Here is a 26,214-nt window from a genome sequence, read left to right as displayed (position 1 = left end):
GTGATTATTATAATACAGTTTCTTTGCAAATGAATATACTTTTCAGAAGTTGGACATTTCTGTATTGTAAATCCTTTTTTTGATTGATCTTAGGGAATATTCTAATAATTTGAGATACTGGATTTCTGATTTTCATGAGCTATAAGCCATCTCATCTCATTATCTGTAGCCGCTTTATCCTGTTCTACAGGGTCGCAGGCAAGCTGGATCCTATCCCAGCTGACTACGGGTGAAAGGCGGGGTACACCCTGGACAAGTCGCCAGGTCATCACAGGGCTGACACATAGACACAGACAACCATTCACAATCACATTCACACCTACGCTCAATTTAGAGTCACCAGTTAACCTAACCTGCATGTCTTTGGACTGTGGGGGAAACCGGAGCACCCGGAGGAAACCCACGCGGACACGGGGAGAACATGCAAACTCCACACAGAAAGGCCCTCGCCGGCCCCGGGGCTCGAACCCGGACCTTCTTGCTGTGAGGCGACAGCGCTAACCACTACACCACCGTGCCGCCGCTATAAGCCATAATCATCAAAATTAAAACAAAAAAGGCTTTAAATATTTCACTTTACATGTAATGAATATAGAATATATGAAAGTTTACCTTTTTGAATTAAATTATGAAAAAAGGAACTTTTTCATGGTATTCTAATTTTTTGAGATGCACTAGTATAGTCTATATAATGCACAGATTTTTATTTACAGACTTATTACTGGTAATGTTTCATGTATAAAGTCTCGTCTCGTCTTCTTCCGCTTATCCAGGACCGGGTCGCGGAGGCAGCAGTCTAAGCATGGAAGCCCAAACTTCCCTTTCCCCAGACACCTCGGCCAGCTCCTCGGGAAGAACACCGAGGCGTTCCCAGGCCAGCCGAGAGACATAGTCCCTCCAGCGTGTCCTGGGTCTTCCCCGGGGCCTCCTCCCGGGGGGACATGCCTGGAACACCTCCCCAGGGAGGCGTCCAGGAGGCATCCGAAAAAGATGCCCGAGCCACCTCAGCTGGTTCCTCTCGATGTGGAGGAGCAGCGGCTCTACTCCGAGCTCCTCCCGTGTGACTGTGCTTCTCACCTTATCTCTAAGGGAGCGCCCAGCCACCCTGCGAAGGAAACTCATTTCAGCCGCTTGTATCCGCGATCTTGTTCTTTCTGTCATTACCCAAAGCTCATGACCATAGGTGAGAGTCGGAACGTAGATCGACCGGTAAATTGAGAGCTTCGCCTTTTGGCTCAGCTCCTTCTTCACCACGACGGACCGGTAAAGCGACCGCATCACTGCAGAGGCTGCAACGATCCGCCTGTCGATCTCACACTCCATCCTTCCCTCACTCGTGAACAAGATCCCGAGATACTTAAGCTCCTCCACTTGAGGCAGGACTTCTCCACCAACCTGGAGAGGGCAAGCCACCCTTTTCCGGTCGAGAACCATGGCCTCGGACTTGGAGGTGCTGATTCTCATCCCAGCCGCTTCACACTCGACTGCAAACCGCCCCAGTGCATGCTGAAGGTCCTGGTTTGAAGAAGCCAACAGGACAACATCATCCGCAAAAAGCAGAGATGAAATCCTGTGGTTCCCAAACAGGATTCCTTCCGGCCCCTGGCTGCGCCTAGAAATTCTGTCCATAAAAATTATGAACAGAACCGGTGACAAAGGGCAGCTCTGCCGGAGTCCAACATGCACTGGGAACAGGTCTGACTTACTGCCGGCAATGCGAACCAGACTCCTGCTCCGTTCGTACAGGGACCGGACAGCCCTTAGCAAAGAGCCCCGAACCCCATACTCCCGAAGCACCCCCCACAGAATACCACGGGGGACACGGTCGAATGCCTTCTCCAGATCCACAAAGCACATGTGGACTGGTTGGGCAAACTCCCATGAACCCTCGAGCACCCTATGAAGGGTATAGAGCTGGTCCAGTGTTCCGCGACCAGGACGAAAACCGCATTGTTCCTCCTGGATCCAAGGTTCGACTATTGGTCGAATTCTCCTCTCCAGTACCCTGGAGTAAACTTTCCCTGGGAGGCTGAGAAGTGTGATTCCCCTATAATTGGAGCACACTCTCCGGTCCCCTTTCTTAAAAAGAGGGACCACCACCCCAGTCTGCCACTCCAGAGGCACTGTCCCCGACCGCCACGCGATGTTGCAGAGGCGTGTCAACCAAGACAGCCCCACAACATCCAGAGACTTGAGATACTCAGGGCGGATCTCATCCACCCCCGGTGCCTTGCCACCGAGGAGCTTGCAAACCACCTCAGTGACTTCGGCTTGGGTAATGGACGAGTCCACCTCTGAGTCATCAGCCTCAGTCTCCTCAGTGGAAGACATGATGGTGGGATTGAGGAGATCCTCAAAGTATTCCTTCCACCGCCCGACAATGTCCCCAGTCGAGGTCAACAGCTCCCCACCCGCACTGTAAACAGTGTTGGCAGAGTACTGCTTCCCCCTCCTGAGGCGCCGGACGGTTTGCCAGAATTTCTTCGAGGCCAACCGATAGTCCTTCTCCATGGCCTCCCCGAACTCCTCCCAGTTCCGAGTTTTTGCCTCCGCAACTGCCCGAGCTGCAGCACACCTGGCCTGCCGATACCCGTCGGCTGCCTCAGGAGTCCCGGAGGTCAACATGGCCCGATAGGACTCCTTCTTCAGCTTGACAGCATCCCTTACTTCCGGTGTCCACCACCGGGTTCGGGGATTGCCGCCACGAAAGGCACCGGAGACCTTGCGGCCACAGCTCCGAACAGCTGCGTCCACAATGGAGGTAGAGAACATGGTCCACTCAGACTCAATGTCCCCCGCCTCCCTCGGAAGCTGGGAAAAGCTCTCCCGGAGGTGGGAGTTAAAGACCTCCCCAACAGAGTGCTCGGCCAGACGTTCCCAGCAGACCCTCACCATACGTTTGGGCCTGCCAGGTCTGTCCAGTTTCCTCCTCCGCCAGCGGATCCAACTCACCACCAGGTGGTGATCAGTTGACAACTCAGCCCCTCTCTTCACCCGAGTGTCCAAGACATAGGGCCGGAGATCAGATGACACGACTACAAAGTCGATCATCGACCTCCGACCTAAGGTGTCCTGGTGCCACGTGCACTTATGGACACCCCTATGCTCAAACATGGTGTTCGTTATGGACAAACTGTGACTAGCACAGAAGTCCAATAACAAAACACCACTCGGGTTCAGATCGGGGAGGCCGTTCCTCCCAGCCACGCCCCTCCAGGTGTCACTGTCGTCACCCACGTGAGCATTGAAGTCCCCCAGTAGCACAATGGAGTCCCCAGTCTGAGCACCCCTCAGTACCTCTCCCAGGGACTCCAAGAAGGCCGGATACTCTATACTGCTATTTGGCCCGTAGGCACAAACAACAGCAAGAGCCCTCTCCCCAATCCGAAGGCGCAGAGAGGCGACCCTCTCGTTCACTGGGGTAAACTCCAACACATGGTGGCTGAGCTGGGGAGCTATAAGCAAGCCCACACCAGCCCGCCGCCGCTCACCACGGGCGACTCCAGAGAAGTGGAAAGTCCAGCCCCTCTCGAGGAGCTGGGTTCCAGAGCCCAAGCTGTGCATGGAGGTGAGCCCGACTATCTCTAGCCGGTACCTCTCAACCTCCCGCACAAGCTCAGGCTCCTTCCCCCCCAGCGAAGTGACATTCCATGTCCCAACAGCCAGCCGCTGTGTCCGGGGATCAGGTCGTCGAGGCCCCTGCCTTCGACTGCCACCCAATCCACACTGCACCAAACCCCTACTGCTACCTCTGTGGGTGGTGAACCCACAGGAGGTCGGGCCCATGTCACCTCTTCGGGCTGAGCCCGGCCGGGCCCCATGGGCAAAGGCCCGGCCACCAAGTGCTCGCATACGAGCCCCAACCCCGGGCCTGGCTCCAGGGGGCCCCGGCTGCGTCCTACCGGGCGACGTCACGGTCCTGGATTTTTTCTCCATAGGGGTTTTTTGGTGAACTGCTCTTGGTCTGGCCTGTCACCTAGGACCTGTCTGCCTTGGGAAACCCTAACAGGGGCATAATGCCCCCGACAACATAGCTCCTAGGATCATTCAAGCACACAAACCCCTCCACCACAATAAGGTGGCAGTTCTAGGAGGGGTCATGTATAAAGTATAGATTTTAATGTTTAATTTATGAGAAAAATCATAACACGTTAAAGGACCCATGGCATGGTGGTTTGTTGATGCTTTAAACGGGCTCGTGGAGGTTTCCGGATGTTATATCCACAGCCTTTCTCGAAATGAACTCTCGGCACGTAGATGTAGCCTCTTGGGGGAAAGCCCCATTTCAGCCCTTTTCCCAGTGCGTCGTTTTGCTAATGAGAAGCATGGAGGCGGGGAAGGGTAGAGGGTGGGCCATGGGGGGAGGGGGAGGGGCTTGACATATAATACCCTAGGCTTGAACACGCGCTCCATAACCAAAGAGGATAGAAGCAGCAACTACAGCAACATATCGCTTATCCAACAGAAGACATGCATTGCAGAGCAATAGTCAAACATAAGCTCATAAGTTACAGTCAATTTCCAGACTAAACTCAGTTTAACAGAGCATGTTGCATGCTCTTTAGTTTTGTAGCGCAGAGTACCTGGCTAACTGCAGGAAGCAGTTAGCTGCACAGCTAATGTAGCCATTGCAAGGCTAACGCACCGATTTTAAAACACGGCAAAACGACTTAACAGTTATACACTTACTTGTTCGGTGTTTGTGGCTGATGCGGCAGGGATGCTTGGTACGGACCCAGGCTTCAGTGACAGTTGATGTGCAAAACCTGCCCTGTACTGTCCCAAGTTGTGGAAACATTCATCAGGAAAATGCTTCCGACAAACATACACCGTCTTAGGTAGACTCGACGGCGTATTATTGGAGTAAATAAAATTAAGCCACTGCGTCTTCAGGGGCTCTCCCGTCGGCAGTAAAAACAGACTCTTTTCTGTGTTGTCACATCCATGTACAACGCAATTTCCATGTTTCGCTCGCTTAGGTGGTGCCATGTTGTTGTGTCCTCTATGGTCTCCTCACTACAAAATTGAAGTGACATATTTATGGTGGCAACTTTTGAGCTGGGCGGGGCAATCCATACAGTGGGTGGGAATCCGGGGGGGGTGTGGGGATCATCTCCCTTGCTGACGTAGTAAAGGGAAGATCCTATCAACGCGCCATTTTGACGCGCCATTCTCAAATGTTGACAAAGGGTGGGCATAGTTTGGTTTACACATTATGACATTTCTAGCCACTGGGGTGACTTAAGCAGGTCAGAGGAACTCATTTTAACATTAAAAAACCTCAGAAAGTGAAAATTTCATGCCATGGGACCCTTAATCATTAGACATTACACTTTATATAATTATACTCTATGTGTATTGTATAAAAAAGAAGAATCATGATTGCAGGTTAAGTGATCCAATAAAGTTGTGTGTTAGAAGAGGGAAATAAACCCACATGTGGAGAGCTGTGAGTTCTCACAGTGAAAAAAATAAATCTGAGGAGAAGTAAATTTAACATAATTTGAATTTGTGATATTAACAATAAAAATTACAGTTTGTATGTTTACACAAATATATCTAGTCTTGAATCAATTTGTGTTTGTTTGAAACAACATAAATTTTTTTTCTCAACAAGAATAATTAAGTAATGGAAGCCAATCTTCTTACATTCACAATCTCAGCAAAACAAACCTTGTTATCTTTATTCTTTTCCATTCAACACCAAACACTGAGGTTTTTGCTCCCCAAGTGCATTGTGGGAACATTTTACAGCAACAAGTCCGGTCCAAACCAGTCTGAACCAGGTCTGAGCTGAGCGCCTTTGACCCTTAACATTAAATGTCAGTAAGGTAAGAAATAATGGTTTTCTTTCTTTTTTTGCTTCTTGTTGTCAAAAACCAGAATTAATCAGATGCTTTTCGTGTTAACTGAAGTTACTGTAGTGTGTTAAGAGCCTTGTGAAGGAATTAAGTTACACGATTTATAAGCTAACAACTTACTGACGCCAAATCTGTAACGTTAGCTATAGACCCGACCAAACCTTCGGTCAGCCTGTGGCTAGCGGCGCTCTATAAGCGTTATTGCTGGTAGTTTTTTCGCGGTGTATCCTGCCCCATCTTAAGTAGAGATGGTCACCTTGCCAAGGCCTTAATGCTTCATGTTATTTGAACAGTAGGTATAAATAAAGTCGATCATTTAAGTGGCTGCTCGGCCATTACTGTTGAACGGCTGGGCTGGTCCTCACAATTATAGCGGATTCTGCGCAAATGTAAAACACACGCGTGCTGCAAGTTTAATGCCATCCACACAGATCCTTTACTTAACTGACAACATGGAGTCATAAAGAATCACAGCAGGACTAAAATCAAATGTCCCATTTTTATTTCGCTGTGGACGCAACCTCTCTCTCCCAGCTCTCCTTCCCTGGCTCCCTGAGGCTGGGAAACGCAGCACAGGACAGTATTACTCAACTGATGTTTCCGAAGTAAACCTTGACTATGGTGAGACACTAAAATAAAACTTAAGCATTTGAATATGCGAATAAAAAGTTCGCTCTGACATGAGATGTCACACTTCAGGAAATACATCATATGATAATAAGTGGATAAAGAACAAGATTAAAAACTCATTATAACTGCAAATTGACCCACCTTTCAAAGCAGGAAAGGAAAGATAGACATCAGCAGCAGAGAAATGATGAAACGGTCTCTAACTGTAGGCTAGTTATTGTTGTGTAATTGTAATTGAGTGTGACGATGTAAACTTCTGTGTTTCTGAATTACAACATCCAGAGATAAAGTGTAAATAATGCAGTTTAAATCTTTCAACAGTGTGAACGTAATGCAGTCAATTCAGCTGTGTGTTATTTTCATAGATGAAGGAACGGCCTGTTTTTTACATTTCCAGCATTATTTATATAGAATTCAGGAGAACAGAGAAAATAAAGGGTTTGAAAGTCAACATTTTCAGGAGGAGATTTTTCTGAGTGAGAATAAGAGATTAGTCGTGTAACATTGTGCAATTTTAATTTTGTTTAGATAAGTAGTTCTTTAACAGTGTCTTAGAATGAAAAAATAAATCAAATCACCTTTTGTGTTTGCTGTTAATTACAGCTCCAATGAAAGAAAATCAAAATCCACAAAAAATGGAATTGGCTAATGAATTTGGAATTGGCTATTTGTGTCATAGTTTTTTTAATGAGGGGATTTTGGATATCTCGTATTGTTACACTGGAAAAAAAAAAAGACCTAGCAGCCATAAAAGTGACTTTTCTCTTTGGAATGAAATGTTGTTTAAATTGGGTCATGAATGATATTTTAACAAAAACATATCTGTTGGTTTCTTTTATTGGCAGTCATTCACGTTATTTTATCTCCACCAGGTGGTTCTTGAACCTCCACAAGAAGGCAACACTGAATGAAGGTATGTTCAAACATTTGGTTCATTGAGGTGGGGGAAGTGGGGCAGCAGGTAGCTTCATTCAGTTAGCTTATTAGCCAGAAGACGAGTCATACGTTCAGATGTCAAAGGTTTTGTTGTCCTGGATTTACTTTATGAAGCTCCGATGAATATAAATTCAAATTCAATCCTGTTACCTGTGGCAAATTATCAGAATGTTTCCCTCATGAGGTTGACCAGATACTGTGGTGCTTGAAAGTTTGTGAACCCTTTAGAATTTTCTACATTTCTGCATAAATATGACCTAAAACATCATCAGATTTTCACACAAGTCCTAAAAGTAGATAAAGTCAAGTCAACTTTATTGTCAAATATGCTATACATGCTCGACATACAGCACAGATGAAATTTCAGTCCTCTCTGACCCACGGTGCAAACAGGCAATGCAATAAATAAAAATAGAATAATTGAAAAAAACAAACAACAATATAAACAGTATAAACACTCTAGATGGGAACTAGACATAGACTAAACACTCAGACAAACAATATAAACAGTATAAATAAACAAACACTAGATAAGAACTACACACAGACTAAACACTCAAACAGACAGTATAAACAGTATAAACACTCTAGATATGAACTAGATGTAGACTAAACACTCATATATACATACACACACATAAATTGGTTCAAATAACCAAACAGTCAAGGGCACTTGAGGTATAGCAGGTAAACATGAAAGATGAAATAAGCAATGTAAACAAACTAGCAGCTGTTAAGGTGAGGTAGTGCGGAATAGTGCAAATGAGCGAGGTAAAGTGAGATGTGCGGTCCCTGAGTTCAGTGCGTTAATGAACGATGAGATGTGTGTGTATATGTGTGTGTGTGTGTGTGTGTTGGGGGGGGAAACTGTGAGGATGACATGTCAGATGCTGAAGGGGGGGCAGGGGGTGTGCGGGCAGAATCTGTGGTAGGGGGCAGAGGGGGGAGGAGGGGCAGAACAGGGAGGGAGTTGAGCCTCCTGACCGCCTGGTGAAAGAAACTGTTCTTGAGCCTGCTGGTTTTGGCCCGGAGACTCCGTAGTCTCCTCCCTGACGGCAGCAGGCTGAAGAGGCTGTGAGATGGGTGGGTGGGGTCACCTGCAATCCTGATGGCTTTGCGGGTGAGGCGGGAGTTATAGATATCCATTAGAGAAGGGAGAGAGACACCAATGATCCTCTCAGCTGCTCTCACAATGCGCTGCAGAGACTTGCAGCAGGACACGGTGCAGGTGCTGTATCACACGGTGATGCAGCTGGTCAGGATGTTCTCGATGGTGCCTCTGTAGAAAGTGTGCATGATGGGGGCTGGGGCTCTTTCTCTCCTCAGTTTGCGGAGGAAGTACAGATGCTGTTGGGCTTTTTTGGCCAGTGATGCGGTGTTGTTGCTCCAGGACAGGTCTTCAGAGATGTGCACACCCAGAAACTTGGTGCTGCTTACCCTCTCCACTGCAGCACCGTCAATAGTTAGTGGAGCATGCTGGGTGTGCGCTCTCCTGAAGTCCACAACAATCTCCTTCATCTTCTCCACATTCAGGCAGAGATTGTTGTCCTTGCACCACATGGCCAAGCGGCTCACCTCACTCCTGTAGATTGTCTCATCGCCATTGTTGATGAGACCCACCACAGTCGTGTCATCCGCAAACTTAATGAAGAGATTTGAGCTGGATGTTGGTGTGCAGTCGTGGGTCAGCAGAGTGACGAGGAGGGGGCTTAGCACACATCCTTGGGGGGCCCCTGTGTTCAGTGTGATGGTGCTGGAGGAGTTGCTGCCGACCCGTACAGTCTGTGGTCTCCCCGTCAGGAAGTCCAGCAGCCAGTTGCACAGGGAGGTGTTGAGTCCCAGCTGGTCCAGTTTATGAATGAGCTGCTGAGGAATGATTGTGTTGAATGCTGAGCTGAAGTCTATGAACAGCATTCTGACATATGAGTCTTTTGTCTCCAGGTGGGTGAGGGCTGAGTGGAGGGCAGTGGAGATGGCGTCATCAGTCGAATGGTTGGACTGATATGCAAACTGGAAAGGATCCAGGGCGGGGGGGGAGGGCAGACTTGATGTGCCTCATGACTAGCCGCTCGAAGCACTTCATGAGGATGGGAGTGAGTGCGACAGGGTGGTAATTGAAGCAGGAGGGAGACGGCTTCTTCGGGACCGGGATGATGGTGGTGGTTTTGAGGCACATGGGGACAAGAGCCTGGCTCAATGAGATGCTGAAGATGTCTGTAAAGACATCTGTGAGCTCCTCGGCACAGTCTCTCAGGACACGACCAGGAATGTTATCAGGACCCGGGGCTTTTAGTGCATTTGTCATCCTGAGAGCTCTCCTCACGCTGTCTGGGGACAGCGTCAACACCTGGTTGCCGGGAGGTGGTGGGGTCTTCTGTGCCGTGGTGCTGTTGTCTGCCTCAAAGCGAGTGAAGAAGTTGTTCAACTGATTCAGTAGAGACGTGGAGTTGTCACAGGTCTGTGGCAAGGGCTTGTAGTCTGTGATGGTCTGAATCCCCCACTACAGGTTCCTGGTGTCTCTGCTGTCATTGAAATGGTCAGCAATGTGCCTGGAATACTGTCTCTTGGCCACCCTGATGCCTCATGACAGATTGGCCCTAGCTGTCCTCAGGCCCACCTCGTCCCCAGCTCTGAAGGCGGTGTTCCGAGCCCACAGGAGCCTATAGACTTCCCCTGTCAGCCATGGCTTCTGATTGGCCCGAATGGAGATGGTTCTGGTGACCGTAACGTCATCCATGCACTTCCTCATGTAGGCAGTGATGGTCTCCGTGTACTCCTGGAGATCTGTGGTGTTGTTGTAGGTGGCTGCCTGTCTGAACATGCTCCAGTCAGTGGTGGAAAAACAGTCCTGGAGTGCCTCTGAGGACCCCTCTGGCCACACACATATCTGTTTTGTAGCTGGTTTGGTGACTTTAACCAGCGGCCTGTATGCGGCCATTAGCATAACAGTGGAGTGATCTGAGGCCCCAAGGTGGGGGAGGAGTAGGGCTTTGTAGGCATCTTTATGCATGGTGTAAACATTGTCCAGAGTATTGTTTCCATGTGTGGGAAAGTTGATATGTCCATAGAGTTTTGGAAACATGCTTTTGGGGTTTGCATGATTGAAATCCCCAGCCAGGATGAGGAAAGCATCTGGGTGGGCTCTCTGCTGCTCACTAATATGCTGATAGAGTTCATTCAGTGCTTCACTCCTGTTGTTATTGGAGCCAGGAGGGATGTATAATGCTACCAGCAACATGGCTGTAAATTCCCTCGGCAAATAGAATGGCCGGCACTTAATAATTATAAACTGCACCAGTGGTGAGCAGTGTTTGCAGACCACGACAGCATCGTGGCACCAGGCATCACTGATGTAAACACAGAGTCCTCCGCCGCGAGTCTTCCCCCCCTCGACTAGCGCTCTGTCTGACTGGTAGCATGTTAGCTGGGCTAGCTGAATGGCACAGTCTGAGACGCTGTCATTAAGCCATGTTTCCACAAACACAAGGACACAGCACTCACTCACAGACTTAGAAGATGAGCGGAGCAGGCGGACATAATCCAGCTTGTTGTCCAGCGAGTGTACGTTGGCCAGAGTGATGGTAGAGATAACCGGCTGGTGAGGGCTAACCACTAGCCTAGCCCGGATACCTCCGCATTTGCCTCTCTTTTGACTCCCCCTGTTCCGCCTGTGGCACTTCCACTGCGGGCTGGATGCAGGAGTGGGGGTCGGTGATTGAGCAGGCAAACCGTAGCCGCATAGCACTTCCGTGTCTGCTGGATTTATATCCATGAATATAGTTCTGCGGATGTCGAGCAGAAACTCACAGGAGTATGTGCACCTTGAGACTAATGGACGTGACAAAGACGAACAGATACACACTGTTTTAAAACACAAAAAAACACAAAAACACCGTTCTGTCGGGACAGAGAGGAGCCGCTGCGTGTGTGCATGCCGCCATCTTGGAAACATCAAGAGAACCCAGTTAAACAAATGAGACAAAAATATCATACTTGTTCATTTATTTAGTGAGAGAAGTGATCCAATAGTGAGCGGCAAAAGTATGTGAACCTTTATTTTCAGTATCTGGTGTGACCCCCTTGTGCAGCAATAACTGCAACTAAACGTTTGCGGTAACTGTTGATCAGTCCTGCACACCGGCTTGGAGGAATTTTAGCCCATTCCTCCGTACAGAACAGCTTCAACTTTGGGATGTTGGTGGGTTTCCTCACATGAACTGCTCATTTCAGGTCCTTCCACAACATTTCCATTGGATTAAGGTCAGGACTTTGACTTGGCCATTCCAAAACATTAACTTTATTCTTCTTTAACCATTCTTTGGTAGAACAACTCGTGTGCTTAGGGTCATTGTCTTGCTGCATGACCCACCTTCTCTTGAGATTCAGTTCATGGACAGATGTCCTGATATTTTTCCTTTAGAATTTGCTGGTATACTTCAGAATTCATTGTTCCATCAATGGTGGCAAGCCGTCCTGGCCCAGATGCAGCAAAACAGGCCCAAACCATGATACTACCACCACCATGTTTCACAGATGGGATACGGTTCTTATGCTGGAATGCAGCGTTTTCCTTTCTCCAAACATAATGCTTCTCATTTAAACCAAAAAGTTCTATTTTGGTCTCATCCGTCCACAAAACATTTTTCCAATAGCTTTCTGGCTTGTCCATGTGATCTTTAGCAAATGGCAGACGAGCAGCAATGTTCTTTTTGGAGAGCAGTGGCTTTCTCCTTGCAAACCTGCCATGCACACCATTGTTGTTCAGTGTTCTCCTGATGGTGGACTCATTAACATTTGCCAATGTGAGACAGGCCTTCAGTTGCTTAGAAGTTACCCTGGGGTCCTTTGTGACCTCACCGACTATTACACACCTTGCTCTTGGAGTGATCTTTGTTGGTCGACCACTCCTGGGGAGGGTAACAATGGTCTTGAATTTCCTCCATTTGTACACAATCTGTCTGACTGTGGATTGGTGGAGTCCAAACTCTTTAGAGATGGTTTTGTAACCTTTTCCAGCCTGATGAGCATCAACAATGCTTTTTCTGAGGTCCTCAGAAATCTCCTTTGTTCATGCCATGATACACTTCCACAAACGTGTTGTTTGATTGCCCCCAAGTGGTCAGAATAGGGGGCTGTCACTTCAGGGAAGTTGACCCTCAACATTGGCTTGCCCCAGGGTTGTGTTTTAAGTCTATTGCTCTATAACATCTACACACACGACTGCACAACCACCAGCAGTTCCACTTCCATCATCAAATTTGCTGATGACACCGTGGTGCTGGGTCTCATCTCACAAAAAAACGAGCAGGCCTACCTGAAGGAGGTGGCTGACCTAGCACTGTGGTGCCAGTCCAACAACTTGGCCCTGAATGTCAGCAAGACAAAGGAAATGGTGGTGGACTTCAGGAAGGTGCAGAGCAGGACATATACACCACTCACCATTAGCGGGGAGCCTGTGGAGAGGGTCCCCAGCTTCAAGTACCTGGGGGTACATCTGACTGAGAACCTCTCCTGGTCACTACAAACACAACACCTCACAGCGAAATCCAGGCAGCGGCTGTACTTTCTCCGTCGACTGAGGAAGTTTAAGGTCTCCCCTTCCATCTTGACCACATTTTACTCCTCAGCGGTGGAGAGTGTCCTAACAGGCTGTATTACGGCCTGGTTTGGGAACTGTACAGCACGCGACCAGAAAGCACTGCAGAGAGTGGTGCGCTCTGCAGAACGGACGATCAGAGCCCCCCTACCGAGTCTGATGGACATATACACAAAGAGGGTGGGAGCTAGGGCCAGGAAAATCATGCAGGATGCCTCACACTCAAACTCTAACCTCTTTACCCTGCTGAATTTGGGCAGACAACTATGAAATCTCCATGCACGAACAGAGAGACTGAGGAAGAGTTTTTATCCACAGGCAGTTAGACTGCTAAACTCAGTACATTTTAAATAATCCCTTCTACGACAGTTTTTATATCAGTGTTAGAAGACTCATTTTCCTCTTTTTAACTGTGCACATTTTTTTAAAATCTTATTATCCCCAGGCTATTTTAACTTACTCATGAGTATTTTAGACTTTTTTTTTTTTTTTACATGTCATGCTTCAGGAGTCATCTTTTACTTTTCTAGTGCGGTTACTTATTTGCATATGTTGTTTTTATTTATTTATTTATTTATTTATTTATATGCTGAGCTGATGACCCCTTTAACATTTCACTACATGTAAAATGTATGTGACAAATAAAAGCACTTGACTTGACTTGACTTGACTTGTGAAGATCAGACTTTGATAGATCCCTGTTCTTTAAATAAAACACGGTGCCCACTAACATCTGATTGTCATCCCCTTGATTGAAAACACCTGACTCTAATTTCACCTTCAAATTAACTGCTAATCCTAGAGGTTCACATACTTTTGCCACTCACAGATATGACAGAATACAGGACACAGATATGGCAGACACAGGGAGAACATGCAAACTCCACAAGAAAGGCCCCCGCCGGAAAATATTGGATCATTTTCCTCAATAAATAAATGACCAAGTATAATATTTTTGTCTCATTTGTTTAACTGGGTTCTCTTTATCTACTTTTAGGACTTGTGTGAAAATCTGATGATGTTTTAGGTCATATTTATGCAGAAATATAGAAAATTCTAAAGGGTTCACAAACTTTCAAGCACCACTGTACATTTCATAACTAACCCTATTAAATGTTGTCAAATTTAAACTGTTATTTTCTCAGTTCGTCAGTCTCATATGCTCCAGCAAATCAAATCAGTTTTGTTTGAGTTCTTTTTTATATTTGCATATAGAGAACTGTTTAAATAACACAAATATTAGACAGTACAATAAATACAAATAATTGTATTTATTGTACTGTAGCTTTCCTTTTTCCGTTTTTTTTTTCTTTTTTCAGAAGAATGCTGAGACCGGAAGCTTTTTTTTTTCTCCTCCTGCGTAAAGACCACAGGTGGAGGCCATCCACATCGGATCTGCTTTAATATCAACAGATCTTTGATTAAGATATGTGAATCTTTTCATCATGGCACACCTTCAGCCTGTTCAGTGTGCTGAGTGCAGGATGTTTAGTCATTCTTCCTCCGTCGCTAGCGATAGCTTTACTTGTGATAAGTGCAGATTAGTTACCTCTCTGATGGAGAAGATTATAGTGCTAGAAGTGCGTGTCCAGGCTTTAGAGAAGGTCAGTGAGAATGAGAACAGTGTAGTTTCTGTAGGGGAAAGTCTGGATGCCCTGGGTGGAGTTAGTAATCCCCCAACTCCGGCATTAGAGCCCTTACAGCGGGGCGAATGGGTGACAACTTGGCGGCATAAGCGTAGAGCCAAAGCTACCACTGAGGCTCGCCCACGGGAGTGCCAGTCCTCTCCATGTCATGTGTCGAACAGGTTTGCTCTCCTTAGTGATGCACCCGCTGAGAAACCTGAAAGAGCTCTGGTTATAGGGGACTCTATCATATGGCATGTGAAATTAGCTCAGCCTTTAGGGGCACCAGCAGCTTTAGTCAGGTATATACCGGGAACCAGGGTGCCGGACATAGCAGGTAATCTTAGGGTCCTAGGCAACCACAAGTTCTCAAAGATAGTAATCCATGCAGGAGCTAATGATATATGCCTTCGTCAGTCTGAGGTTACTAAGAGTAACTTTGTAGAGGTGTTTAAATTGAGCTTGGGGGACAGACTGTGTCTGTTTCCCAAGCTCAACAAAAAGGTAGAAATATTCAGAGAGTTTGTTCCAGTAACCTAATCAATAGAAAATTAGATCAGACTGACTGTACAGCCGCTGCCAGCACCTTTGATCTAAAGGTGGGGCTATTAAATATTAGATCTCTTACATCTAAAGCGCTAATGGTTAATGAACTCATTACTGATCAGGAGTTTAATGTACTGTGTTTAACTGAAACATGGATTAAGCCAAATGAATATATAGCATTAAATGAAGCGAGTCCTCCTGGATACAGTTATATACACAAGCCTCGTCTAACTGGCAGAGGAGGAGGCGTCACGGTTATTTATAATGATTATCTAGGTGTAACACAAAAACCTGGTTATAAATTTAATACATTTGAAGTTCTTCATACTCATATAATGTATGTAGCCTCGAAAAATAAGTCTACCCAGTTAATTCCATTAATTATAATTTACAGGCCCCCGGGGCCATATTCTGAGTTTCTTTCTGAATTTGCAGATTTTATCTCAGATCTGGTTATTTCCTTAGACAAAGCTTTAGTTGTTGGAGATTTTAATATTCACTTCGATAACCCAGAAGACCTTTTAAAAACAGCGTTTGTGTCCATTTTAGATTCAGTAGGGATTAATCAGAATGTCATAGGACTGACCCATAATGGTGGTCACACCCTCAATCTAATACTAACATTCAGGTTAAACGTAGAAAATATAGTCATAGTTCCACAGTCTGAAGTTATCTCAGATCATTATCTCATCTCATTCTCACCACGCTACTGTATTAAACGTACATTCACATCAACTACTGCACAGAGCTTTATAAATGATCTCCCAGAGCTGTCAACTTTGATTGGGTCACTGTCAGCCCCTGCAGAACTTGGTCAGGCAACTGAATGCTTAGAGTCAACATTCCGCCAGACCTTAGATAATGTAGCTCCTCTTAAATGGAAAATGGTCAGAGACAAAAAATTAGCACCCTGGTATAATGATGACACTCGCACATTAAAACAGACCACTCGAAAATTGGAACGTAAATGGCGTCAAACAAAATTGGTAGTGTTCAAATTAGCTTGGAAGGAGAGCTTCCTGAAGTATAGAAAAGCTCTTAGTGCTGCGAGATCAACATATCTCTCCTCCCTAATAGAAGATAACAAAAATAATCCTAGATTCCTATTTAATACTGTAGCAAAATTAACCAGGAATAAGTCCACTATCAACACATGCACACCTGCAGTATGTAATAGCAACGACTTCATGAATTTTTTTTAATGACAAAATTGAGAATATCCGACAAAAAATTCAAACTACTAATTTAAGGTCAGACAATGAAAGTGACCCTGTAGTTAACTATATAACTGTATCAGATCATCAGTTAGAATGTTTTACTCCCCTTAAAGAAACTGAATTACTTTCATTAATCTCTACATCAAAAGCCTCAACTTGCGTACTAGATCCCTTACCGACACATCTATTCAAACAGATAATGCCTGGAGTAATTGAACCGCTTCTAAAAATAATAAATTCTTCTCTTATGATTGGCTATGTACCCAAATCCTTTAAACTAGCAGTTATCAAACCCCTGATTAAAAAACCTGACCTTGATCCCTGTCAGCTGTCCAATTATCGGCCAATATCAAACCTCCCCTTTATCTCCAAGATCCTTGAAAAAGCTGTGGCACAGCAGTTATGCTCATATTTACATAGGAATAACATCCATGAAATGTATCAGTCAGGATTTAGACCTCATCATAGCACAGAGACAGCTCTGGTTAAAGTACAACCCCGATTCCAAAAAAATTGGGACAAAGTACAAATTGTAAATAAAAATGGAATGCAATAATTTACAAATCTCAAAAACTGACATTGTATTCACAATAGAACATAGACAACATATCAAATGTCGAAAGTGAAACATTTTGAAATGTCATGCCAAATATTGGCTCATTTGAAATTTCATGACAGCAACACATCTCAAAAAAGTTGGGACAGGGGCAATAAGAGGCTGGAAAAGTTAAAGATACATAAAGGAACAGCTGGAGGACCAAATTGCAACTCCTTAGGTCAATTGGCAATAGGTCATTAACATGACTGGGTATAAAAAGAGCATCTTGGAGTGGCAGCGGCTCTCAGAAGTAAAGATGGGAAGAGGATCACCAATCCCCCTAATTCTGCGCCGACAAATAGTGGAGCAATATCAGAAAGGAGTTCGACAGTGTAAAATTGCAAAGAGTTTGAACATATCATCATCTACAGTGCATAATATCATCAAAAGATTCAGAGAATCTGGAAGAATCTCTGTGCGTAAGGGTCAAGGCCGGAAAACCATACTGGGTGCCCGTGATCTTCGGGCCCTTAGACGCCACTGCATCACATACAGGCATGCTTCTGTATTGGGAATCACAAAATGGGCTCAGGAATATTTCCAGAGAACATTATCTGTGAACACAATTCACCATGCCATCCGCCGTTGCCAGCTAAAACTCTATAGTTCAAAGAAGAAGCCGTATCTAAACATGATCCAGAAGCGCAGACGTCTTCTCTGGGCCAAGGCTCATTTAAAATGGACTGTGGCAAAGTGGAAAACTGTTCTGTGGTCAGACGAATCAAAATGTGAAGTTCTTTATGGAAATCAGGGACGCCGTGTCATTCGGACTAAAGAGGAGAAGGACGACCCGAGTTGTTATCAGCGCTCAGTTCAGAAGCCTGCATCTCTGATGGTATGGGGTTGCATTAGTGCGTGTGGCATGGGCAGCTTACACATCTGGAAAGACACCATCAATGCTGAAAGGTATATCCAGGTTCTAGAGCAACATATGCTCCCATCCAGACGACGTCTCTTTCAGGGAAGACCTTGCATTTTCCAACATGACGATGCCAAACCACATACTGCATCAATTACAGCATCATGGCTGCATAGAAGAAGGGTCCGGGTACTGAACTGGCCAGCCTGCAGTCCAGATCTTTCACCCATAGAAAACATTTGGCGCATCATAAAACGGAAGATACGACAAAAAAGACCTAAGACAGTTGAGCAACTAGAATCCTACATTAGACAAGAATGGGTTAACATTCCTATCCCTAAACTTGAGCAACTTGTCTCCTCAGTCCCCAGACGTTTACAAACTGTTGTAAAGAGAAAAGGGGATGTCTCACAGTGGGAAACATGGCCTTGTCCCAACTTTTTTGAGATGTGTTGTTGTCATGAAATTTAAAATCACCTAATTTTTCTCTTTAAATGATACATTTTCTCAGTTTAAACATTTGATATGTCATCTATGTTCTATTCTGAATAAAATATGGAATTTTCAAACTTCCACATCATTGCATTCCGTTTTTATTTACAATTTGTACTTTGTCCCAACTTTTTTGGAATCGGGGTTGTAGATCTGGCACTTTATTTTTATCAGTGCAGGACATGGTGTGGCACACCCAGTGTAAAGTATCCACCTCACAAGACGGTGCTGATTCGCCTCACAGCACAGTACAGGATGTTGCATAAGTAGATGACTATCAGACTCCACACTGTTCCAGAACAAGCTGAATATCAATAAACAGCAGCAGTGGGAACACGCACCACGGTGAGGATTCATTTAAACTGATATTGTAAATTATGAGGGGGTGATATATACATAAAATACAGGTGAGAGTGAAGATTTACTCACTTTAATGATTAGAATTTTATGTCACTTGAACATGGATATTTCTGGTGTTTAACACTTAAATAGTTTGGGGTTAACATTAAACCAGCCTCTGTAATGTTCTAAAAGGTCAGAGAGATAAAGAGAGAGATGTTGCATTATGGGATTTATGTAGTTGTAGCATGCAGGATGCCAGTGTGTGTAAATGCGGGATAGGTTTTAAAATACAAGCATCACCATCGCATTATCAATGCACACCACACTGATCAGTCCACAGAAAGGCAAGAGGCAAGAAACCAAAACATACAAACAGGAAACAAGAAAATAAATCAAAGGATACGTTCATATTACCCCAATCCCTTAAATTTGGGACACTATCTAAAACATTAATAAAAAACCGAATATGACAATTTACAAATCATGGAAAATGGTACAACGGCAATATCTCAAATGTTGAAACTGAGAAATTTTTTATTGTTTATTTAAAAAGATATGCTCATTTTGAATTTGATGTCAGCAACATGTTCAACCTCTCTGGGATGCTCTTTTTTTTTTTTTTAAATTTTTTTATACCGAATCATGTTACTGACCTGTTCCCAATTAACCAAATTAGGGGTTTTGTTTTTTTTGTTTTTTTTTTTAAAGCATAATACAACTTTTTCAGTCTTTTGTCGCCCCATCTCAACTTTTCTGAAATGTGTTGCTGACATCAAATTCAAAATGAGCAAATATTTTTCAAAAAAACAATACAATTTCTCAGTTTCAGCATTTGATTTGTTCTTTGTACTATTTTCAATGACATTTAGAGTTTCCATGATTTGCAAATCATCATATTTTGTTTATTTATTTAAGTTTTACACAGTGTCCCACTTGGGGTTGTATTTAAAAAAAAATCCTTTCTCGTTTTTGCTGCAATTCATATATTTTGTGTAGGACTTAAATTCTTATGTATTCGTGCTGCAGTCTTTTCCCAAAAGTTTCCTGTTCAAAATGAAAAGAGAAAACAACATGCTGATCATGCACACTGTCTGACCCATGACTGTTTAGTTATTTGCACCATTTTCATTTATTTTATTACCATAAAACCCACTTTATTGCATGCTGCAACATCACCTTTACACAATACAAATCAAACATGAAATTAAAACGCTTCATACAGAAAACACCATCACAGTCAGTTCTGTTGATTAATCTTGGACTTGGACAGTGTTTTCCCAAAGCTCCTTTTCCTCTGAACACAGCACTCCGGAATGTTTTCAGTGTGGTATCCTCAGCCGAGTTTAGACTGTGTGATTTCAGCAGTGTTTTAAGATTATTATGTTTAAGATTATTACTCGTATCACTGAACCAGAGCACAAAAAAATTAAATAAATTTAGAAAGTGTCTATAAAAGAAAAGTGTATAATCACTGAAAAGTTTTTTGTAAGGATATGTTTACATCACACACACACACACACACACACACACACACACACACACACACACGTGGAAGGAGTTGCTAGTGTCAGCAGTTTGTAACAGTCAGAGGTAAAGCTCTAACTTTAAGTTTTTTTTGACAAAACAGAGGATTTTACATGTTTTGTATTTTTCACATTTTGTTGTCGAGGTTCTAATCAATGTCACCTAATCTGGAACACCCGATTCTCATGTTATGTACTTGTACGTGTGAGAAATGCAAAGGTGTACTTACTTTTTTTGGACTGATTTAAAAAAAAATTTAAATTATGAAACGGACAACAAAATGCCAATTTGATGTGTTGTTTGTTGGAGTATATTCCCTTCATCTGTAGGTGCTGTAACAAAGAGAGTGAAATGTTTGCTAGTTTACGTATGTTGAGAAAAGTCTACAATTTCGATGGGCTGTGCTTATTTTTTCACATGACTCGAAATGGGGGCAGCACGGTGGTGTAGTGGTTAGCGCTGTCGCCTCACAGCAAGAAGGTCCTGGGTTCGAGCCCCGTGGCCGGCGAGGGCCTTTCTGTGCGGAGTTTGCATGTTCTCCCCGTGTCCACGTGGGTTTCCTCCGGGTGCTCCGGTTTCCCCCACAGTCCAAAGACATGCAGGTTAGGTTAACTGGTGACTCTAAATTGAGCGTAGGTGTGAATGTGAGTGTGAATGGTTGTCTGTGTCTATGTGTCAGCCCTGTGATGACCTGGCGACTTGTCCAGGGTGAACCCCGCCTTTCGCCCGTAGTCAGCTGGGATAGGATCCAGCTCGCCTGCGACCCTGTAGAAGGATAAAGCGGCTAGAGATAATGAGATGAGATGAGACTCTAAATGGATAAAAAGTTTGACATGTTATACTTTTATCAATAAAATTTGGTCATCATTGGTAAATTACTGAGGTGTAAAAGGAATAAAACACTCAGGGACATGCTGTCACAGGAAAAGAATCAACTTTGCGGTGGTAACAGTAACTTCATCGCACCACCCCTTCACTCTGTATTTGACTCACACAATGCCCCCTGACTGCTTGTGATGTGTGTAGGATCAGTACAGATCACGACTGCGTCATGTCACATTCCCCACTATGGAGAAGTTTCTACACATGTTCTACCACGCTTTTGTAGCATGTGGCATTTGATGTTGTAGAAAAGGCCAACAGCCTGAATGACCTCATACACAAGTCAAGTTACAGCACTCTCCTGTAACCTCCAGCGGGATATTTCCTTCTAACACACCAAATTTACATTTGATCAAGTCAATTTTATTTGTATCATGTTTTTAACAATAGGCATTGTCTAACAGAAACATATCAATTTTACACATACCAATTAATAAATGTATTCTTAATGTTTAAAAACAACTGCATTTTCGAAGCATTTAGTTTGTTAAACAAATGTTTGATTCCTGTGGACTGAGGCTGAGATGACAAGGAGTCAGTTTACATCACAACTTTTATTTCTTTCCAGATGTTTGATTCTTAGCTCATGATTTGCAGCTGCATCTCTGACCAAATCAGAATCCAGAATTCTACAGCATTGTGGTGTAAAAGTAGTGAACCAGTATGTTATTAAGGATCAGCTGGTCAGCTGCTTCATAACATTTCATAGATTATTTGTAAAGTGTCAAAAGTAAAGCATCTAAGACATGACAGACACAGAGCAGTGACACAAGATCTGTTGGATTATTATTATTATTATTATTATTATTATTTTTTTTTTTTTTACACATTATACATTATCATGCTGTGATTTCAAACATTTAGAATTTTAGAAATAATTGCTGTATTTTTTAAATTTTCATTTTCCATATGGCCCTGCAATGATCTGGTGACTTGTCCAGGGTGTACCCCGCCTCTTGCCCATAGTCAGCTGGGATCGGCTCCAGCCCACGACCCTGCACAGGATAAGCACTTACGGATAATGGAGGGAAGGATGGGTGGGATTTTCCATACTGTCCCAACCTTTTCCTGATTTGTGTGTGTGTGTGTGTGTGTGTGTGTGTGTGTGTGTGTGTGTGTGTGTGATTACACACAAACACACACAGTGCCCTTCACAATTATTGACACCCATTGTAAAAGTTAGAAAAAAAATCCACCTTTCAGTGAAGTCACTTCATTTCACACTGAAAAAAAAAACAGAAAAATCCAACCTTTAATTGAAATAAATTTATTCAGAAAAAAACAAATCCCGCATCAAGAAATACATCTTTTTTTTCAACAAAAGCACATGTGGCGGCATGGTGGTGTAGTGGTTAGCGCTGTCACCTCACAGCAAGAAGGTCCGGGTTCAAGCCTCGTGGCCGGCGAGGGCCTTTCTGTACGGAGTTTGCATGTTGTCCGCGTGGGTTTCCTCCGGGTGCTCCGGTTTCCCCCACAGTCCAAAGACATGCAGGTTAGGTTAACTGGTGACTCTAAGGTGGGGTTTACATTAGACCGTATCAGCGGATCATCAGATTAACATTTTTAAAACGATTAGTGTACACACAGCAACGCCAATACACGGATACGCTCGGCTCCGCAGGCATCCTGCGCTCCAAATCACTCCGCCCTGAACAGCGAGTGCCCTCTGGAGGGTGCGCACTCCGGCCCTGCGCAGCTCACACAGCGCGCGAGTGAAGCACACTAGCAGTGTTTTTGGGACTGAGCCGCTGTGTGTGTGATCCCAGCGCATATCACTTACCACTTGCAAGTGGAAGGATGGCAAGCCTAAAGACAATCATAACTACACAATGGGCAGTATTTGCATCAGTATTTGCAGTATTTTCATACTTTTATACTCTTTAATGAAAGGTGATACAAGGCGGAAGTCCACGCTGTTTTTCAGCAGTCGCATCACATGACCAACGCCAGTGAATCAGGAAGGTGGATGTCACAGTGACGTTGTCCAATGGCGACGCCAGCTAGAGCTCAGCCCAGCATATCCGCGTATTCTCAATGTTTACACAGCACCGGACCAGACACGATCTAGATTGAATACGTGGACCCTGGCGGATTCCCGTTTCCCGGCGTTTCCAGGTGGTTTAATGTAAACGGACAGTGCATCCGTGAAGAAAACGAGACAGATACGGTCTAATGTAAACTTTGCCTAAATTGAGCGTAGGTGTGAATGTGAGTGTGAATGGTTGTCTGTGTCTATGTGTCAGCCCTGTGATGACCTGGCGACTTGTCCAGGGTGAACCCTGCCTTTCGCCTGTAGTCAGCTGGGATAGGATCCAGCTTGCCTGCGACCCTGTAGAACAGGATAACGTGGCTAGAGATGATCAGATGAGATGAGAAAAGCACATGAGCCACTATTATTGGTCCCCCTGCATTTAATACTCTGTCCAACCCCCTTTGGCAGGAAAACAGCACTGAGTCTCTCCTATAACATTTTATAAGGTTGGAGATCCAGAGCAGGGCATATAAGACCATTCCTCTTTACACAATCTCTCCAGATCATCCAGGGTTCGCGACCCTCTCTTGTGCTCGCTCTCCTCTTCAGCTCCGCCCACAGGTTTTCACTGGGGTTCAGCTCAGGGGACTGAGATGTTCAGGGCAGAAGCTCGATTCTGTGATTCTCAGTGAACCGTTTTAGTGCTGATTTGGACAGACGCTTCCAATCATCGTCCTGCTGGAAGATCTAGTGATGACCCAGGTTTAGTTTCCTGGCAGAGGAGCCAGATTGTGATTTAAAATGTCCATAATGGAGTATTCATGGAGTCCATGATGTCATGAACAAGTGTTGTGAGAAGGAATGGCAACATTATAAAATGGTAAATGTTTTACTGTTCAAAGATTTTTGTAATGTGTTACAAGAATGACAATTAAATCTGTTTGTTTAAAAAAAACCTACAAAATTCATGAGGTAAAAGATCAAATCATGTGCTGTTGTACTGTTTTGAGTGTCATGCAGGTCAAAGATTATTTACAAATCATTGTTTTCAGTTTTAATTTCAATTTCTACATACTGTCCCAACTTTTCCTGATTTGGGGTTGTAATTATCCGGATACACATAAGGTAGACAGATGATGAGCAGTTGTGTACACACTGTGAACATTGTGAAATTGAAAAAAAAAAATTGCAGCTTGTAAAATAAGTTATGGAAAAACCACAAAATAGGTGATCAGTCTGTTATTAAACACATTTTCATGGTCCATTAAATATTCTTTTTTTACAGAATACAGCTGTAAAGGATAAAGGTCCTATCATCTGTACACAATGGCCAGTGCAGATCCTGATGTAAACGCAGTACTCCAGGCCTCGGGAGAGTCTACCATCAAAAAAGCAACTCAAAAAGCACAAACACAAATTGACCAGTTATTTAATATCTCACTTCACATCGCTGTAACTGGAGTAACAGGTTCAGGAAAGTCATCTTTTATCAATGCAGTCAGAGGACTGAACTATGATAATGGTGACAAAGGCGCAGCTAAAACTGGAGTTATTGAAACCACAATGAACGTAACATCTTACAAACATCCCACAATGCCCAATGTGACGCTCTGGGACCTACCTGGAATTGGATCCCCAAATTTTACGGCTAAGAAATACTTTAAAGACACTCAGTTTAGCACATATGATTTCTACATCATCATCTTATCTAAGAGAGTCACAGAGAATGACATCATGTTGGCCAAAGAGATCAAAAGAAGCAAAAAGCTCTTTTACTTTGTGAGATCAAAGATAGATGAAGATATTCGAGCAGAAGAAACCAAAAGGAACTTTAACAAGGAAGAAACACTCTCACAGATCAAAAGGAACTGCATGGAACACTTGAAGGAGATTGAAAATCCAAAAGTTTTCCTGATATCCTCAAAGGATATTACAGCATTTGAATTTGAAGAGCTGATTGACACTCTGATGTCAGAGCTCCCAGAGAGGAAATGGTCTGCTCTGATGCAGTCGGTGCCCATCACCTCTGTGGCTATGCTGAAGAAAAAAGTGAAAATGTTTGAGGAAGCAGCATGGGCTGCAGCGAGTTTGTCTGGAGTCATTGCAGTAGTTCCAGTACCTGGTCTCTCACTGGGATGTGATGCCAGTATTTTAGTGTCTTTCTTTACAAGGTGCTATTACTCATTTGGCCTTGATGATAAATCACTTAAAAAACTGTCAGAAAGAGTTAACAAGCCACAACTGAAAGATTTCATAAAATCACCTCTTGTACTGGCGTTGGCAATGGGCTCCAATGCAAGACTGTCGCTGTCTGCTTTCGCCGGATCAGCGGTGGTGGAGTATCTGTGCAGCTTGGTGCCTGGTGTAGGAAGTGCTCTAGCAGCTGGGATATCTTTTGCTTGTACATTCCATCTTTTGAAGTGTGGACTGAAAGAGCTTGAAGATGCAGCACTGATGGTGCTGGAAGAGGCGGGGTTACAGTGACAAGGAAGCACTGAGACACAGAATTACTTTTTTCTTGGCAGTAATAAAGAAAAAATGCAATGTTTATGCTTCAAAATCAGAAGTAGAATGTTTGATTTACTAATAAACACTTCTTTTTTGTAAACAAAAGAGAGATGTGTGCACAGCCTGGTTGCACAAAGAGCCGTAGTGTAGCGATATGACTCTCCTGGATTATAATCTGAATGAAGACTCTATTGAGAGTTTTACTGAGAAATCAGACTGAGATTAGCTCATATGTTCTCCATGTATTTTTATGGATTGTCACTGAATAAATAAATAAATTTCCAGTATCGTATTCATTTTTATTATACTGTCGCTTTCATTTTTGTACTTTTCACTTTCGCTTTCCTTTTTCCGGTTTTTTTTTCCCGGTTTTTTCTCTTTCTTTTTTCGGAAGAACGCCGAGACCGGAAGCTTTCTTTTTTTTCTCCTCCTGTGTAAAGTCCACAAGCGGAGGCCATCTGATCTGCTTTAATATCAACAGATCTTCATTTAAGGTACGTGAATCTTTTCATCATGGCACACCTTCAGCCTGTTCAGTGTGCTGAGTGCAGGATGTTTAGTCATTCTTCCTCCGTCACTAGCGATAGCTCTATTAGCTTTACTTGTGATAAGTGCAGATTAGTTAG

General features: G+C 44.0%; 1 protein-coding gene across 3 annotated transcripts; it reads left to right on the top strand.

Annotated features, from left to right (window-relative positions):
- Positions 1–18,619: 18,619 nt before the first annotated feature.
- LOC132882273 (interferon-inducible GTPase 5-like) lies at positions 18,620–25,872 on the top strand. 3 transcript variants are annotated; one of them, XM_060915559.1, is made up of 2 exons: positions 18,620–18,705; positions 24,366–25,872. In XM_060915559.1, exon 2 carries the CDS (start codon positions 24,407–24,409, stop codon positions 25,562–25,564), a length of 1,158 nt encoding a protein of 385 aa, XP_060771542.1. In that variant the 5' UTR covers positions 18,620–18,705; positions 24,366–24,406; the 3' UTR covers positions 25,565–25,872. The 3 variants fall into 3 exon arrangements, with proteins under 3 accessions (XP_060771542.1, XP_060771545.1, XP_060771543.1); XM_060915562.1 differs by having other exon boundaries at positions 18,697–18,767; XM_060915560.1 differs by lacking the exon at positions 18,620–18,705 and adding an exon at positions 23,571–23,960.
- Positions 25,873–26,214: the final 342 nt, after the last annotated feature.

Source organism: Neoarius graeffei, chromosome 2, assembly GCF_027579695.1.
Source record: "Neoarius graeffei isolate fNeoGra1 chromosome 2, fNeoGra1.pri, whole genome shotgun sequence".
Classification (NCBI taxonomy): Eukaryota; Metazoa; Chordata; class Actinopteri; order Siluriformes; family Ariidae; genus Neoarius; species Neoarius graeffei.
This window is presented reverse-complemented; position numbering and strand designations above follow the sequence as displayed.

Coding starts and splice junctions, on each gene's coding strand:
- LOC132882273 (XM_060915559.1), top strand. CDS start 24,407: ATGGCCAGTGCAGATCCTGATGTAAACGCAGTACTCCAGGCCTCGGGA.